The sequence below is a fragment of the Coturnix japonica genome, chromosome 3 (assembly GCF_001577835.2).
Source record: "Coturnix japonica isolate 7356 chromosome 3, Coturnix japonica 2.1, whole genome shotgun sequence".
In the NCBI taxonomy this organism is placed as follows: domain Eukaryota; kingdom Metazoa; phylum Chordata; class Aves; order Galliformes; family Phasianidae; genus Coturnix; species Coturnix japonica.
In genome coordinates this window covers 68,779,920-68,796,144 of record NC_029518.1, presented here as the reverse complement: position 1 = coordinate 68,796,144, position 16,225 = coordinate 68,779,920, and the positions used below count along the sequence as shown (strand labels likewise).

At 39.3% G+C, this 16,225-nt stretch overlaps 1 protein-coding gene across 4 annotated transcripts in view; it reads right to left on the bottom strand.

Annotated features, from left to right (window-relative positions):
- MDN1 (midasin AAA ATPase 1) overlaps window positions 1-16,225 on the bottom strand; it is a 75,531-nt gene that overhangs the window by 28,617 nt on the left and 30,689 nt on the right. For all 4 annotated transcript variants that reach the window (XM_015858900.1, XM_015858902.1, XM_015858904.2 and 1 more), the window contains exons 36-58: window positions 15,594-15,802; window positions 14,641-14,763; window positions 13,858-14,055; window positions 13,658-13,765; window positions 12,294-12,482; window positions 11,899-11,988; window positions 11,530-11,790; window positions 11,111-11,381; window positions 10,703-10,862; window positions 10,443-10,559; window positions 9,135-9,343; window positions 8,506-8,651; window positions 7,230-7,432; window positions 6,033-6,253; window positions 5,224-5,337; window positions 4,297-4,429; window positions 3,873-3,982; window positions 3,323-3,456; window positions 2,640-2,800; window positions 2,176-2,296; window positions 1,113-1,323; window positions 755-986; window positions 470-596 (exon numbers count right to left, since the gene is read on the bottom strand). In XM_015858900.1, the coding sequence (XP_015714386.1) occupies window positions 470-596; window positions 755-986; window positions 1,113-1,323; window positions 2,176-2,296; window positions 2,640-2,800; window positions 3,323-3,456; window positions 3,873-3,982; window positions 4,297-4,429; window positions 5,224-5,337; window positions 6,033-6,253; window positions 7,230-7,432; window positions 8,506-8,651; window positions 9,135-9,343; window positions 10,443-10,559; window positions 10,703-10,862; window positions 11,111-11,381; window positions 11,530-11,790; window positions 11,899-11,988; window positions 12,294-12,482; window positions 13,658-13,765; window positions 13,858-14,055; window positions 14,641-14,763; window positions 15,594-15,802 (3,848 nt within the window). The remainder of the gene's footprint in view (window positions 1-469; window positions 597-754; window positions 987-1,112; window positions 1,324-2,175; window positions 2,297-2,639; window positions 2,801-3,322; window positions 3,457-3,872; window positions 3,983-4,296; window positions 4,430-5,223; window positions 5,338-6,032; window positions 6,254-7,229; window positions 7,433-8,505; window positions 8,652-9,134; window positions 9,344-10,442; window positions 10,560-10,702; window positions 10,863-11,110; window positions 11,382-11,529; window positions 11,791-11,898; window positions 11,989-12,293; window positions 12,483-13,657; window positions 13,766-13,857; window positions 14,056-14,640; window positions 14,764-15,593; window positions 15,803-16,225) is intronic.

Here is a 16,225-nt window from a genome sequence, read left to right as displayed (position 1 = left end):
TAGAGATAAGATATTCCCTGAGGTACATTTCAAATTCACACAGGTTCATCTGCATACTGTCACCAACCACCAGACCAGGCTGCCCGGAGCCACATCCAGCCTGGCCTTGAATGTCTCCAGAGATGGTGCATCCACAACCTCCTTGGGCAACCTGTTCCAGTGTGTCACCATCCTCACACAGAACCATTAATCACAACCCCTTGGCTGCACCCAGCCAACCAATTCTTAATCCACTGAACAATCCATCCTTCAAATCCATACCTCTCCAATTTAGAGAGAAGGATGTGGTGAGGGACCATGGTCAAAGGCTTCGCAGAAGTCCAGGTAGATGACATCGACATAAAATTGCCCAATATTCTACTTCAAAGCACTTCAGCAGAACTTAACAGATTACAAACTTACAATTCCTGCTAGGCAAAAACTGTAGAAAACTTCTGAAAGATCAATTTAAACTAAAATTTGTTCTTACTTCATGAAGGTGTAGCAAGTGCCACAGTCCGGACAGCTGCTGAGAGGCAGCTGGTGTCAACTTCAGAGAAAAAGCTATAAGTTGAATTAAATCTGAACGCGTGCCTAATTCTTGACTGAAGTTCTCTCTGTAGGAGGTAAAGAAAATACAGCTTAATCAATTCATATATTCACATACATATATATGTACAAAACTATAGATTTAGATAAAAATACACAGAGCTTTTAGCTAGGGATTCTGAATCTCATAAAAGTAACATAGGATTTCTTTCTCCAGTCAACTTACCTTCTTGCATAAGCCTTAGCCACATAATCTGCTGTTAGTTTGTACTGCCAGAGCACACCCATGCACTCCATTGCAGGCCACAGCTGAACCCGACTGCAGAGCTGGATTAACACAGCAGGATCCAACTGGCTGGAGATGGTATCTTCAGGGAACCTTTCTTCTGTATGACTAAATTTAAGTCCTTCTGCTCTCAGTTCTGAATGTACAGCTTTCAATAAATTCTTTAGTTGGCCTGTTTAACAGGGAGTAAAACACACATAAATGCTATGTACTATGCTTCTCAATAACAAACATATCCTTTCAATTTCTATACAAAAACCAATGGTGATGGCAGGAATCATCCTGAAGCGTTACATACCAAGGTTAACATCTTCTAAATGATTAGCTCTAAGTATGAGACCATCAGCCTGCAGCAGTGCTTTCTTCATCTTCCATCCAGTGGCAACAGTCTTCAGACAGCACATTTTTTCCTGCCATCTGCTCTCTCCAAAGACCAGTCTTGCCTCTAAGATGTTAAGTGGTCTGCTGAGAACTTTTACTAGAGAAAAACATTCCATGCCCAGTTTGTCCTGGAAACATTAAAAGGATGTTTGAGCATGAGACAGTTTGTTTCAGCGCTGCTAACAAAACAAACAAAATCTGTGACTATAGTCAGAACTTTAAGATTTGAAACTCAGATGCATCCAAATGAAGAACAAGCTCCCACAAAGCAACTAGAAAACACATATACAGCTTAACAATTCATTTGCAGCTGTGCCCAATACAGTAGGAAAACTAAAACTGAAACAAATTGGCCACGATTCCTCCCTTACAAGTTTTCTTTGTGTGCATTTTTTCCCCCCACCTTTTCACTAAGATGCTACATAAGTAATGAAGACGAACGATACCTCAACAAGGCAACTCACCTAAACTAAGGGCAGTAAATCCCCAAGCACAGATACAAGTTGGGCAGAGAATTGGCTTAAGAGCAGCCCTGAGGAAAAGGATTTTGGAGTGCTGGTTGATGGAAGACTCAAAATAATGCAGCAATGTGCACCTGCAGCCCACAGGGCCAACCATATCCTGGGGTGCATCAAGAGAAGCACAACCAGCAGGTCAAGGGAGGAGATTCTGTCCCTCTACTGTGCTCTTGTGAGATCCCATATGGAGTACAGCACCCAGTTCTGGGGTCCCCAACACAAGAAAGACATGGGGTTGTTGGAGAAGGTACAGAGAAGGAGAAGATGATCAGAGGGCTGGAGCACTTCCTAGAACAGAGCAAGTTGTGGTATTTTTGTGCTCATGCACCACTGTGTGTTACATAACTGCTATCTGTACAAAGCATAGTTAACAGAAGAAACAATACATGCAATGAAATGGATGCATATTAACATATGCTCAAATTGCCTTTTGAATCAGTCTAGCAAGCAAAATATCCACACCTTGAAAGGAAGAGGTCTTCCTAGAGACTTCTGTAAAAGCTTCATGTTGGCAGAAGTGCAGGCAGGATTGGCCAAGCAGTTCTGAAGTTGCTGTGAAACAGACTGAATTTCTTTGGAAACTCTTGGAAGGAAGACAAACACACAAAAACAAAAGTCAACACAGAAGTCTGAGGGGGAAAAAAAAGGATGCATCATGAAAGAAAGTTCTTACTTATGTAACTTATCCTTCCCTGTCAAGTATGGAAAATGAATAAAACCTTAAGATCACACAGCCAAGGAAAAGCCTAATGCTAAGACATTTCTATTTTATAATGTTAATAGATTGCACTTGCATTAATAATGGAATGCAACTCGGACAATAATGGTAAACAATGCAAATTAGTGATAGTACATGGTAATTATAAGGGGTAATTTACACAAATTGACACAATCGTTTAACACAAATACACATCAAAGCCACTCACTTGTGCTGATCTGATCCAATAAGCATCTGAGGAATTCTGTCAATGAGATGTTTCATAACCCAGTGCCAGTGCAAAGACAGAAGTGATAACCCTGGTGAATCCACTGTCAGAGTGTCAGAGACTGCCCAGAACCGATCACGCCACAGCAAGCAATATAAAATCTAGCAAGACAAACAGATAATGGTTTTCTTATTGCTGAGCATGTTACAGAATACTCTGTAATTCATTTGAGAGAAAAATCAGGAAACATTGCTGCTTTTATTAACTTCAGAATCATGCAATGATTTATTACACCTGGTAGCACATAACCAACAATCAGGCTAAAAACATAGTGTTGCTTTGCTGACAGCTGGAACCATGCAAATGAAAACAAGTAATTCCTGGACCAAGTCTAAAATGTTGCCATTAGATTTTAACTAAACTATCTTTGTGATATGAAAAGGGTGAGTGAGAAGTGAACCACTCCTGTGAGCTGTACAGACTGCCCAGTCTAGGCAGCTGCATGTGAGTTTCATGTGGATACTCCCTCAGTCATCACTGGTGATGGAAACAGACACTTCTTTGGCACAAATGAGACTATTGCAAGCAAGCACAGAAGACTAGGTTATAAAGATCAAAAATGGGTATCTATATTCCAGGCGCATACATTTAGGAAAGATAATTCCCATACAAGGTCTACTCACATCATGCATATCATCATCACTTAAGGCCACCTGAGTAGATGTCACCCAGTGAAGTGTAAACACGTCCCAGAGTTCAAAGAAAGCAGCGAGGTTGACCACAACTGCATGAGGAAGAGAACTGTAGCTTCCTGGATCTAAAATTTGGGGAAAAGGAGGAAAGAAATAATAATAGAGACTGAATATTCCATCCATGTAAAATGACATGTAAGGGTTGACTAAAAATCACTAGATGCTCTCTGTGGGAAAACAAAACAAAACTAAGCCAAGTGGAAAAGATCTAAAAATCAAAGAAGCAAAAATAACCCTTTACTATTTAAACAACTCCCTATTACCTCTGTGCATCCAATACAGCAAAAACCCACCATGGAAACACTGATCAGTTGCTTCAGCGCAACACACAAACTCCATTACTAAACGTTTCCCCTTTGTTTTAGGATTAAACATGCCACTTGTAAGAGTCATATTTATAGCACCCATTTCATAACAAGCCAAATTAATTGTATTTCTAATCAGCCACAGAACCAGAAGAAACTGTGACAATTCGAAGTACCTTTGTGGAAATCCAGAGACATTCTTAAGGCACTAGTTCTTGGCTTCTTGCTGAGAATTAAATTCTTTTCAGTGTAGCTCCTTTTTTCTCGGTCAAGAAACAACACTGCCCTGAAGTAGAAATAAAGTTATTAGAAATCCAGCACTGTTAACTTAAAGTCTCTGATTTACCCCCATGCTTTTGGATTATCCTAGAAGTAATACTATCTACAAGGAGTGCTGGGAGTTCTACTCTCCTGTACCAAATGACTGTTCACAATCTGCAGCCACAGGAAGCAGAAACAAAGAGTGAAATGTCAGCCACGTAATTTAGATCACTTCTATTGAAACCTGAAAGCATATTTGGAATATATTAAAACTGTTCATAGAAGTACTGATAAAAGGCACTGGGTGGTCTTTACAGGCTTTCTTATTTCGGAACGCACCTGTTTGCTACAGACTTCAAAAGGATGAGAAGCTGATCTGTGTGTTCTGTTTCTGTATCAAAGTTAATTGAATTTCTAATGATATCCAGAAGCTGCACGTTCCACCTTGGGTCCAGGGGCATCACATGTTCATCTGGAAAGGCAGACAAGAGAAGAGAGAACAACAGAGAAGATATTAGAGGGCAAAAGACTTTTGCTTATCGTTGTCTCTACAAAAACATTACAGAAAAAAAGATGGAATCCTATGACAAAGGCAGAGTCTTAAGCTCCCTCACTCCAGATACAAAAACAGAAAAGCATTATGCTACAGGTTCATTAAAACAAAACAGAGAAGCTAAATTAATGAATGGTCAGAAAACCCAAAAAGACAGCCTGGAAACTCAAGTCCAATTCCTTTTCCTTTCGTAGCCTATGCAAAATACCTAGGATCATCGATAGAGGGTCCACTCACACCTTATGTATCCTTCACAGATGTAGCAAGCTCTGAAAGGAATCTACAGAACTGAGGTCCTCAGAAAATACAGAAGGAACACTGCAGACCTCAGCACAGGTTTTGGATAGGCCAACACTATGAATGCTAGGAAAAAACAGGAGGCCTGAAAAGTTGAGTCAGAAAGGCAGTGGGTATATGCAACACTATTACTTTCTAAATTGGAGCTGCAGGATCTGGGTCACAAGATACAGCATATGGATTCATATTCATAGCATTCATGTCTAATTTGCATCAGATGAATACACCTAATTGCCATATTTGCAGTTCTCAACAGCAAGAAAGGCTTTATTCTTGTCTCCTTCCCCAGCAAGAGTAATGTACAGTTAGAGTTTAACCTATTTTGTTACACACACTTCCTAAGAAGCACTGCTGAGTGTTCAAAGAACAAATAAATGAAGCATGAATGTCTTTTATCAACTTGATTTCAAAAGTACCTGTCATAGTTGGCTGAAGCAATTTGATCATGTTACTGATTCCAGATGAGAGTGGACTGGCATAGAAACTGCCAAGGGCTACAGCACCTGCTTCCAACTGAATCCGAACTGGATCTATAGGTGAGGGAGTAAGTATGTTAAAATTAGTACAAAAAGTATTAGTTAAAAATTAGTACAAATCAATAAACACCTCCAAGTGAGCCAGCAGATACAGCCTGAATTTCATCTGTGCATGAACTCTAGACAAATGCTGGTTGCTCCATCAGCCCTTAAAAGTAGGATAACAAATACTAACTAATGTCTTTTTAACTTCTCCGTAAGTTTAATACAATTAACATACTCAAGCAATGAAGGCCTCACCTCAGCTGCTGTTCTGAATATTCAGGCAACATAGCTTAACAAAAGTTCAGTTTTGCAGTTCCTTAACTTTCTAGCCAAGTGATTAGACATGTATTTTAACAACAAATAAATACAAAGTATTTTACTATTACTACCAATAAATACGCAAAGAGAATCTTCATGTATATTCTTATATAAGCGAAGAGGTATCCAAAAGTAACTGCGGTTCAGAAGCAGTAGAAGTTACATGCATACTCCAATAACAAAAGGCAATGCTTGTAGCCCAAAGACTCCTTCTGTCTCCAATATACACAACCTGTTTCTCTCTCTCCATGGAGCTTCAATATCCTTGACCGAGGATAAGATAACTGAAAACCAGTTCATTTGAAACCTCTGGATATTCTCATGGAAGATTTAAGATTTATGAAAATCAGCCTGGAGGCAAAAATGAAAGTTGAGTGATCACATACCAAGCACTTGTGGTAGGTTTTTGGCTAAGAAATTAAGCCATTTAACCCTCAATGTCCAATCTTGATTGGTTGCCTTTTCTATGAATAACTTCACTGAAGCCTGGAGGACTTCCATTTCATCCACCCAGTCTGCATCTACCTCAACAGCACCGAATCTGAGATTCTCGGGATGGGTGGACTGCATGATTTTCTGAAAGTCTTGCAGAGTCAGTGGTAACGTCCTGAAACACAAAACGTGAAGATCATTCATCAATGGCTCGAACTGCCAGTGCCACTTTGCAAGTCAAGCTACTCACCATGTCCTCAGGGAAGAAGGTAGTAACAAAATCTCTTTACTTAGCTCCAAAGACATTTTCCAACTTTCCAAATCAGTTAAAGGTATCTACTAGTACAGACTCTTTATTACCAAAACTTTATGTTAAATGTCAAGAGTGAATAAGTACAACATTCTGTAATTTGATCTATGCACCAGAATTCCATGTGAAAGTAAGATACAAAAGACAGAAAGAGGAATTTCACTGATAAAAATACCTAGCGTGTCGCTACATTAAACTTTAGGAGCTTGTTCTGTCACAATACCTGCCCACTGTCTGAGTCACTGCGCAAAGCAGATAGGCAGGCAGGCAGACTTTGCGCCACTGTAGTGAGAGGAATTGTTACAAGGTACAAGACATCATTAAATGAGCTCTGTTGCATGGCTGCTGTAAGCGACACTTCTAGCAGACAGCTCTGCTGAAAGAAGAACATTGTTCTTTCACATGAAGTTACTGCACCTACAACACCTGATGAAGAATTGTTTGGATGAACGTGAGAAACACAAAGGATAGTAAATATATTTACAACTAATTAAAAACTTCTTTCATCTCACAAGGGAACTGAAAGAAGAGATTTTGGGGGCTTTTATCTTGCAAACCAGTTACATTCAGCTAAATGCCTACTTCCTAACTCAAGTAGGAACGAGTCAAACATTCTTGTTGAAAATGGAAAGATGGAACAACGCAAACATTTTGGACTGAAGAATTAAAAAGAACAAATTAGGCTTGTAAACAGGAGTTTCAGTGGTAATACAACCAGCACTCTGCCCATACAGTTTGCTCAAGATAAAAGACTGGTGACAATCACGTCACTAACATGACTCACAAATCTTATTTTTTCACTCATATTTTGTTAAAAGAAAAAAAAATGGCTCTTGCCTACCTGCAGTTTTTAAGGTTTAATCTATTCAAACAGTATATTAGGACCTGCCCATCACTCCGTACTGTTGAAAGAAGTGAGTCTTCAGCTGTAAACAGACTTGTAGGCAGGGAGTCAGGCCACAGTCCCATAGCAAGCAGGGAGTCACCCCAGTTTTCATGAGAAGCCAGAGATGAAATGTGCTTCATAACTAATTCTAGCACAAGCTAAATAAACAACAAAAGGAACAAACCAGAAAAACAAAACCAGTTTAGAATTATATTGAAATATGCATTCAAGTACAATATCAACAGGAGCTCTAATTCTATGCATTTATTACCAAATCAATACAAACCAAATGATAATATGCACGATGAAACATCGTAACATTCTAATGATGCAAAAAGAGTGAGTCACGCTTTACAAAACGTCCAACAAAACAAACCATATTTATCCTCTGGAGAACATCTCAAATAAGAACATACAACTCTCATCTGACTTCTGGGAGAGTCTGAATTGTAAAATGGTTTGAGTTGGAAAGAACCTTAAAGATTACATAGTTCTAACCCTCCCCTCATGTGAAGAGACATTTTCCACTAGATCAAGTTGCCCAGGGTCCAGCCCCATTCAACCTAACTAGCCTTGGGGAACACACATTTTCTGTAAGCAATCCACAAGGGCAGTGAAGACACTGGAATAATTTATTTACTGAAGTCTATTCTACACCTACCCTCTTTTAGTTTACAAACCATTATCCTTTGTCCTACAACTACACTCCCTAATAAAAGGTTGCTCCCACCTTTCCTGTAGACCCCCTTTAGATAGTGGAAGGCCACTGAGTCTCCTCTCACGCGTGTCACAGTCCCTTTGAATGGCATCCCCTCCCCATCATGTTGACCACATCACTCAGCTTAGTGTCATCAAATATGTAGCGACTGGATAAGCAACAACTGAAATTCACTGAGCTTTACCCTTCAACAACAAAAAACTACTTCCAGAGTTGCAATAGACCTGTTACATGTAGAATTGGTTACTTCTGCTCACACTAGAGCTAAAAAAAATAACTTAAGTACTTAAGAGATACAGAAAATATTCCAACAACACTTAATCCATCTTATTAATCACCTGACAGCGTGTTTAAAAATGGCTTAGTTCTTCATCTTCTAAAAAGCATCATCATCAACCCCTTGATATGCTCAGGCATTTAAACAAAACATATGATTTCTCATAGCTAGTCTTTGAGATCCTCCATTTCCTATCTAGATGATGCAAGAAGAACTTTCAAATACAAGACTTTTACCTTTTGGTTGCTCTGCAACTGTTGTGAACGGCCATAAACTTCCCAACAGGCTCTGTAAAAAGACTTCACTAATCCAAGGCCTCTTTGCATCTGCTGCACAATTAACGCAGCAGCCTGGAGCAAAGGTGACAAAGATGATACAGAACCTGAAAGACACACAGCATTTAGAATAATAAGAACATTCAGTAATTGTCAACCCTTAAACTCTGGGGACAATCTCCATTTTTGCGTTCTCTGAAAATGATCTGACTGTATAAATCCTATTAGGCCCTCAGATTTGAACGGGTTCTTCCCAAGGTTAAGAAAAATCTGACTAGACTAAACTACCATGTGACCAACTCAAAATAAAGCACTGAGTAGCTGAGGTGATGAATGAAAATTCACTGCCATCTAGCTCAAAAGAGCAATGTGAACGGGCCTTCTACACACCCTCCATTTTGCTGATTTTCACTCAGACTATATTGCCTTCCTTCCAGTAAGGGGACAAATACACCCACCATCACCATGCCTTTTGCTTTATCTGGACATTGCGCAATACAACAATCAAGTTTTAATGTTAAAGAGTTTATACACATACACGTAAGGAGCTCAAGTTGGTGTTAGTAAAACATCCAACAGCTGATTCTTACCAGGTATGGCTGTTTTGGTTTCTGAATGCACAGCCAGGAGTGCGTCACAGATGCTGTCTCCCACTAAGCCCAAACCATGCAGCAGTAATTTTAAATCCAGATTGTCTAATACATTTCCATCATTTTCCCCAGAAATGTAAATTTCAATCCCACGATTCCGCATAGCTCGGGATATTTCCCCATGAACAGGATCCATGGACAGGAAAAGCCTGTTGAATATGCATAAGATGCAACTTAGGGCTATAAAATATCACTCTAAAGCCACCATATCTCCCGTTTCATAAAGTAATTTCATCTTCATAAAAATGAAAATACTTATATCTAGAAAGCCAGATACACACACTGAATTTAAACAAGAGATGTGTATGTATAATTATACTTCGAAATTAGCCAGAGATATCGCATGATTTTTTTCTTAGCTCTCAGCCATGTTTATCATTTGCCTACTTAAAATAGTTAACTAGGCCTCTAAGCTACCGAAAAGACTTGAAGTTCATAGCAACAGCTTCAGATCAATCAGCACTTTTAATAACCAAAATAGCGAACGTCCACATACTTAATATTATCAGCGAACAACTCCTAAAATGGGAAAAAAATATCTGGGATACAATGCAGTAAAAACAACTTCTGTGAAAAGCTGAAGCTTTTGTTTCCAATTCAGAGGAAGCAGAGCCTACTGGTTCTTAAGAAAGGTAAGAATCATACAGAGTACTCTGTGTGTTCCCTTCCCATCTCCCACAGAGACTACTTCAGAATAGAATAAAGATAGACAGTTTGATTGTTTTGATCTCGTTTGGATGGTTTGGGATATTCTTGTTGGTTTTTGTTGTTTCTTTAAGTTCTGTCACAGCAGGAAGCATAAATTCAGAAAAACTGGAAAATGATGGAAAAAAGATCAGCATGTCCACATTACCAGCTTTTATTACCAACATAACCAAATACGTCACTATTGCTAACATACATATCCTGAACACCATTATAGTGAGATAGGGAAGTGCTGAAATACTAAATTAGGAGGAAAACAAACAAACAAAAAAAATCAAGACATGAGTAAACTGCTATGAATTTTCCAATGTAACAGTCCATAGGAGAACAGGAACATGAAGCCAAGCCTCCTAAGCTGTATATCCTATGCTTATCACTGTGCAGTTTTTCTTCCTTGCCAGGCAATACACTGCAGTACACTGAAACATGAGCAACATTCAACATACCACAACACTGGATCACAGCTGATAATAGTTTTTCTAAACCTATTTTACATACAGGAAAACAAAATGAATAAGAAAATAAAGCAGAAAAAAAAAGTACCTGAAGTTTGGGTGAGGAGCTATTGTAGGAATTGTGCCATCTATCACACCTCTTTCACTCATGGTGAGAACACCTCCTGGCTCAAGTAAAGCATTCAAGCGGTCCAGCACAGAGGGGCTACATTCAAAAGAATATTATGTGGATATAAGGCAACTTGAAAACTATCAACTATTAAGTTGTAAACACATTCACTGAGATGGTAAGTACATCTGGAAGGACAAGAAATTACTCAAGGAAACATGTTCATTAAAATCTCTTACTTGCAAAAGTTAACGTTGTCCATCAACAACCAATCACCACACTGCAGGGCCTGAACCAGCATCCCATCCACCCACTCAAAAGTGCCAAGGCTGTCAGAATCAGCAGATTGGACCTGCTGCAGCTTTAAACGGCGGAACTCTTCTACCAGGAGAGCAAACTCTGAAAAGAAGCATATATAACATCAAGACCTGTGTTATTGATGTAATTTTCTTTTCTATTCAAGAAAGATAACTCATTAACCACAACTAGTTTATTTCAGAAGCTGGGCTATTATACGAGTAGTATAAACAAAAGCATGAACAAGACTTAGGAAAACTAAGTTCTATATAACCTTCTCAGACTTTCCCTCCAGATCCACACCTTTCTGACTTTCTTCAGAAAAAGAGACTTCAAATCACCACACATACCTGCCTTTGAGTAAGAGCTTATTTTGTTGTTCAGTCGCTGGGTAAGTACAAGTATTCCCTCCAGTTTGCTCACTAATTCAGCTGTGACACTTCTTCCTCCTTCACCCAAGGATTTGGGTTTGTAATTCAGGATGAAATTGCTCCAAGCACGCAGCACAAGTTCAGCGTCATCTGCACAAATTTCTGTCAGGAGCAGACTGTCCCTTACTAATGTGCTCACAACATTCTCCACTTTTTCCAACAGGCGCAGCCACGGTCTATTAATATCAACCTGCAAATATGCCATTACAGAGTTAGTTCATCTGGAAGACCACAGCACCTAAGGCTGCACTTGGTGGTTAAACACTAAGACCGCAGTAGACTGGCCACAGTTAGGTAGGAAGCAGAAACACTGCCATATAACCAAAAACAGTATTTACCTGTTCAAATCCACCCAAGAGTTCAGTTGTGTCCATTGCACTGTTCATTGCCATGATTTTCAGTCGATGGCCAGTCAGATGGGCCAGAAGCTCAACAAGACTGGTTTTGCCAACAGCCGCAGGGCCCACCAGGATCACCATCCAGCTCATGTGCACACATTTCATTATGGACTCAAGGGACTGCAGTGAATGGTGCAGAAGTGACAGATTTCTGCCAGGACGAGGAATATAGTTGCCACGATTAAGAACTGAATAACCAATCTAGAAGGGATGAGAGTCACATGGGTAAGTACTCAAAGGAAAATGTGTGTGCAGGTGTACAAATTGCTTCCTTCTCTCACCACCCCCAAAGCCTCATCAACAGCTTACCTGAATGTTATATGGAGTGATGTGAAAATCTCTTGTTCCTGTATACACGTAAGCCTCCTGGCCAAAAATGTCTCTAAATGTAGATACAACCTGAAACAGTTGAAAGAGTAGATGGGGCTAATCAGGCTTAATTTATCTACTCTTCTGAAGACTTGAATCTTAAAGTAGCATTCCCTCTGGACTTCACATTAGTGTGATAGTAACTAACACAGATTAGTCACAAGTATCTTTAACGCAAAGATCAGGAACAAAGTGAGCGTGAGCTGCCAGAAGCAACTCCCGACTAACCCCACTTTCCTGCAACTTGAAGCACTTGTAAGTAATGTTCATCTTCAATGAAAGAGAAACACGTTTGATAAGCGATTTCAGTCTCACAATTTGAACACACAGCCCACCTTTTCTTTGTCCTCCCTGGTTCTCATTCTTTCTCCATATACCAAAAACACATGCTGGCCTGGATCATAGCATCCCGGTGACTGGTCAACAAGCATAAGCTGGCACCAGCGAAAAAGATCTCGTAAGTTGAACTCCCAGGGTCCTCCTTTCTGTCCCCACTTTTTTTCAGCCATCACCTCTTTATCAATCTGGAAAAAGCAGCGTTACGAGTAGTGTTTTATTCCAACCCACTTACTGGTCTTCAAATATATAAATATGTAAAAGAATTCCAACTGAACTACTGCTTTTGGCACACTGTACATGACAGGCAACAGGAGAAAACAAGCTGTATTCACTTTTATGAATATGTCAGAAACAAAAGCTTGATTTAATTAATCTCTCATTAATCTCTCATCTATTATTTCTTCATCATGCTACTCACTGCTTTATTTATTTCTCCCTCCTGTATTTTCTAAACGAACACCCAGTAAGAGGCTGCCAATAAGTATTTTATCTAGGACCACAGAATGTTCCTTTCTCTTAATGTTACTACATGTCTTTGTTTCATGACATGAAACCCGAATGCAATTTCAGAATCATGATGATGAAAAAACTCTTGCTGTGAATTTTAAATACTGCACTTCAAACCAAATAGCAGCACCTAAGCAAAAAAAAAAACCCAACAGTTATTAAAGCTGATGCCTTGTAATTAAATACTCACTGAACATCTTTTAAATTAGCACAGCTTTAGATCTGAGCTTCTCTGTATCTCACATCATAAACAAATCCTACCAGGAAAGATTTTCCTTTTTAGGATTTTCAGAAGAATGCCGCACATCCTTCAAAGCTGCTGCTTCTGAGAAGGTCAAGTGCTAATTTCACTTGATCCTATCACTCAAACAGCAGCCCGTAATAAGAAGCAGATTAAAAATTCAAATTAGAAACAAGCATACGTTGCAGTCCTTATTAAAGATTCAGCTCATTTCGTTTGCACTTTAAGAATAATCAATGTGTGTAGAAAACCTTCCTTCTCAGCTTACTTCATGAAGACATCAAACCGTAATTACTTCCAAAATCCCTAAATACTTTAAAATCATTTTAATAATCATATATATTATTAATAATATATATTTTATCTGCCATGAAAAATAAATGCTTCCTTGGCCTCCATACAAGTTATCACGCCTGACTGCAGTGCTAACAGAATTCACATGGTTTTAATGGTGTTCTTTTCTCTGCATATATTCCATTTTTCTTTCATCCACACACTTCTCCACACTTCTCTACAAAGGTGCTGAGAAACAGAACATTCAACTTCTTTTTTTCCTTTATTTTAATGTTACAGCATTATGCCTAATTCTACACAAACAAAATAACTATTTACCTTGTTATTGAAAGCAACCATTTTAGAAATAATACTCTTGTCGATGGCAGGAAACAGTGTATTCCCAATAAACTCCATATCTGCTGCTGACAGTGGGTCAACGTACACCTACATAATAAAGAACATGCAGTGTGTTGATATAGCCATAAAAATCACAAGAAAGAGCTGTGACATAATTTACATCAAACAAATGTGCTTGCCTGTGTAAATCTATTAAGAAAGGACTTGGGCAGACCCTTTCTTCCACCTCCTTGTCTGTATGGATTCTGGCATCCAAAAATCTTAGTCTTTGTGTGTTGTACGTGAAAATTCATTCCCAATTCAGGAACATAAATCTCTGCTCTGTGGTCGAAGCATGCGTTCAGCCCCTCTAATACAGACTGAGAAGCCAGATTCAACTGAGGAAAGAAATAAAAATACAGTATTAATGTTGCACAGAACACATACGCATAATCCACTTAAGCTCCGTGTATGTCTACATTAGAAAGTGCCTGCTATTTGGTATAATGAAGAAACCTATGGTGGTATCAAACTTAATGCTGACAAAGTGAATCCTTTCTCAACCTCCATCGGTCGCCACTGCAGTCTACGAATCACAAAAAAGGCCTCGTATTTCAGTGAAATAGAACCATAAGAGAGATTGCATTCCAAAATTTGTGTTAATTCCTTCCTCCCTAAAAAACATGCAAAAGCCTTGGTTTTCTGTACTAAGTTAGGCTGAGACTCAATCCTCACCTTGCCTACTATCTCTTACACTTCTTCTATCCAGTGGACAGAGAGACTCCTAGAGGGAGTTTAATCTTCTAAGTGGAGAGATCATCTTCACAAGGCACAAGACTAAAATGACTACAACTGAGCAAAATTCCAAGTCAGTCACTAAACCTTGTAGGAATCTGAAGATCCTACATGTCAAAATACATGCCATGTGACAAAAATCACCATTTCAGCTCTTGCCAAGTACTTTATTTGTACTCAAAACTTACCTCATCTAATACAATCCAGTGTCCAGCCTTTAACGCAGCTAACAGCGGTCCATCACGCCAGGCGAATTCTCCTCCCTTACCACCCTCAACAGGCAAGTCTGTCCCAAACAAGTCTGTCACATCCTTTGGAAGTAAAGAATAGCAAAAAATAAAATTATAGAAGTTCAGTTAGCTTCACCTCCTCTTTAAACAACGATTAAATGTGAGTTGACAAAAAAAACACCTAATAATAATAAATTAGTAATTGCAAGATGCTGAACACTATTATATTTAACAAAAATAAAACAAACTGGAACAAAACAACGACAAAAAAGGAAAAATAAAAAGCCCTAAAGGTGCTTTGCAAAAGCCAAGCAAAGCACAGGAACAAAGATGCATGCTGTAACTTGGAAAGAACACAATCTAGAATTAACATTCACTCAATTAACTTCACTGTTCTTTCTCGCTCCTCCTTCCCACCTAATCTTTTGAAGAAGGAAATACTGACATTTCAGACTCACAGAATCACAGAATTATCAAGGTTGGAAAAGACCTAGAAGATCATCTAGTCCAACCATTACCAGTACTTCCCAGCTAAATCATATTCCTCAGCACCACATCCAAGCGTTTCTTGAACACTCCCATGGTCAGTGACTCCACCACCTCCCTGGGCAGTGCATTCCAATGCCTGACTACCCTTTCAGAGAAGTAATACTTCCTAATGTCCAGCCTGAATCTCCTCTGGAGCAGATTAAAACCATTCCCTCTAGTTCTATCATCGATTACACGAGAGAAGAGGCCAACCCCCAGCTCACTACAGCCTCCCTTCAGGAAGTTATAGAGAGCAATAAGGTCTCCCCTGAGACTCCTCCAGGCTGAAGACTCGGTGCCACATCTGAAGAGTACTCTGTTTAAGTTAAACAAAACCTCCCCCTACTATAAAAATAAGTTATGAAGATAGCATTTTAATCTACCGTTTGCTCAGACAGGTTGATTCGAACAAGACAGTTTCCTGAGGCCTTTGCCAGGGCAGCAACTAGACTGGTCTTGCCCACACCTGGTGACCCTTCTAACAAAATAGGTTTGTTAAGCTGTAGGGCTCTCAACAGCCTTTGAGCATTCACTGCTGTAGTCCCAGCATTTAGAGCATAATCCGTAACGCTGTTCCTCTGAAGAACGGGGCCTAAAACAAAGGAAAAGAAAAATATTAAGCCAAAAAGTTTACATTGGAGCTATCAACAGTGTGCTTCTGAAAGAGATCATTCTGCCTGTTAACTGCTGATCTCATTACAGGAAGCAGCAGAGATCAAGTTTGTGTCCCTTTCTCAGAGATTATGCATGTACACATTCTATTTGACCCAAAGCTATGACTCAGCCCCTATATTCTCATTTATGTGATGTGTTCCAAAAAGCAAATGAATATGGCATATTTTGCCATTAAACTTCGACCATTTTTGGTTCATGAGCCAAACTGAAGATCTACCACTGAAACAGCAATTCTGTCCATCCTCCTCTGTGGATCTAAAAATCAAAAACAGCTTTGGAAACTTTGGCACTGAAGGATACAATTCCAACACGTTACAGAACAACACGACATCCTGTTCTA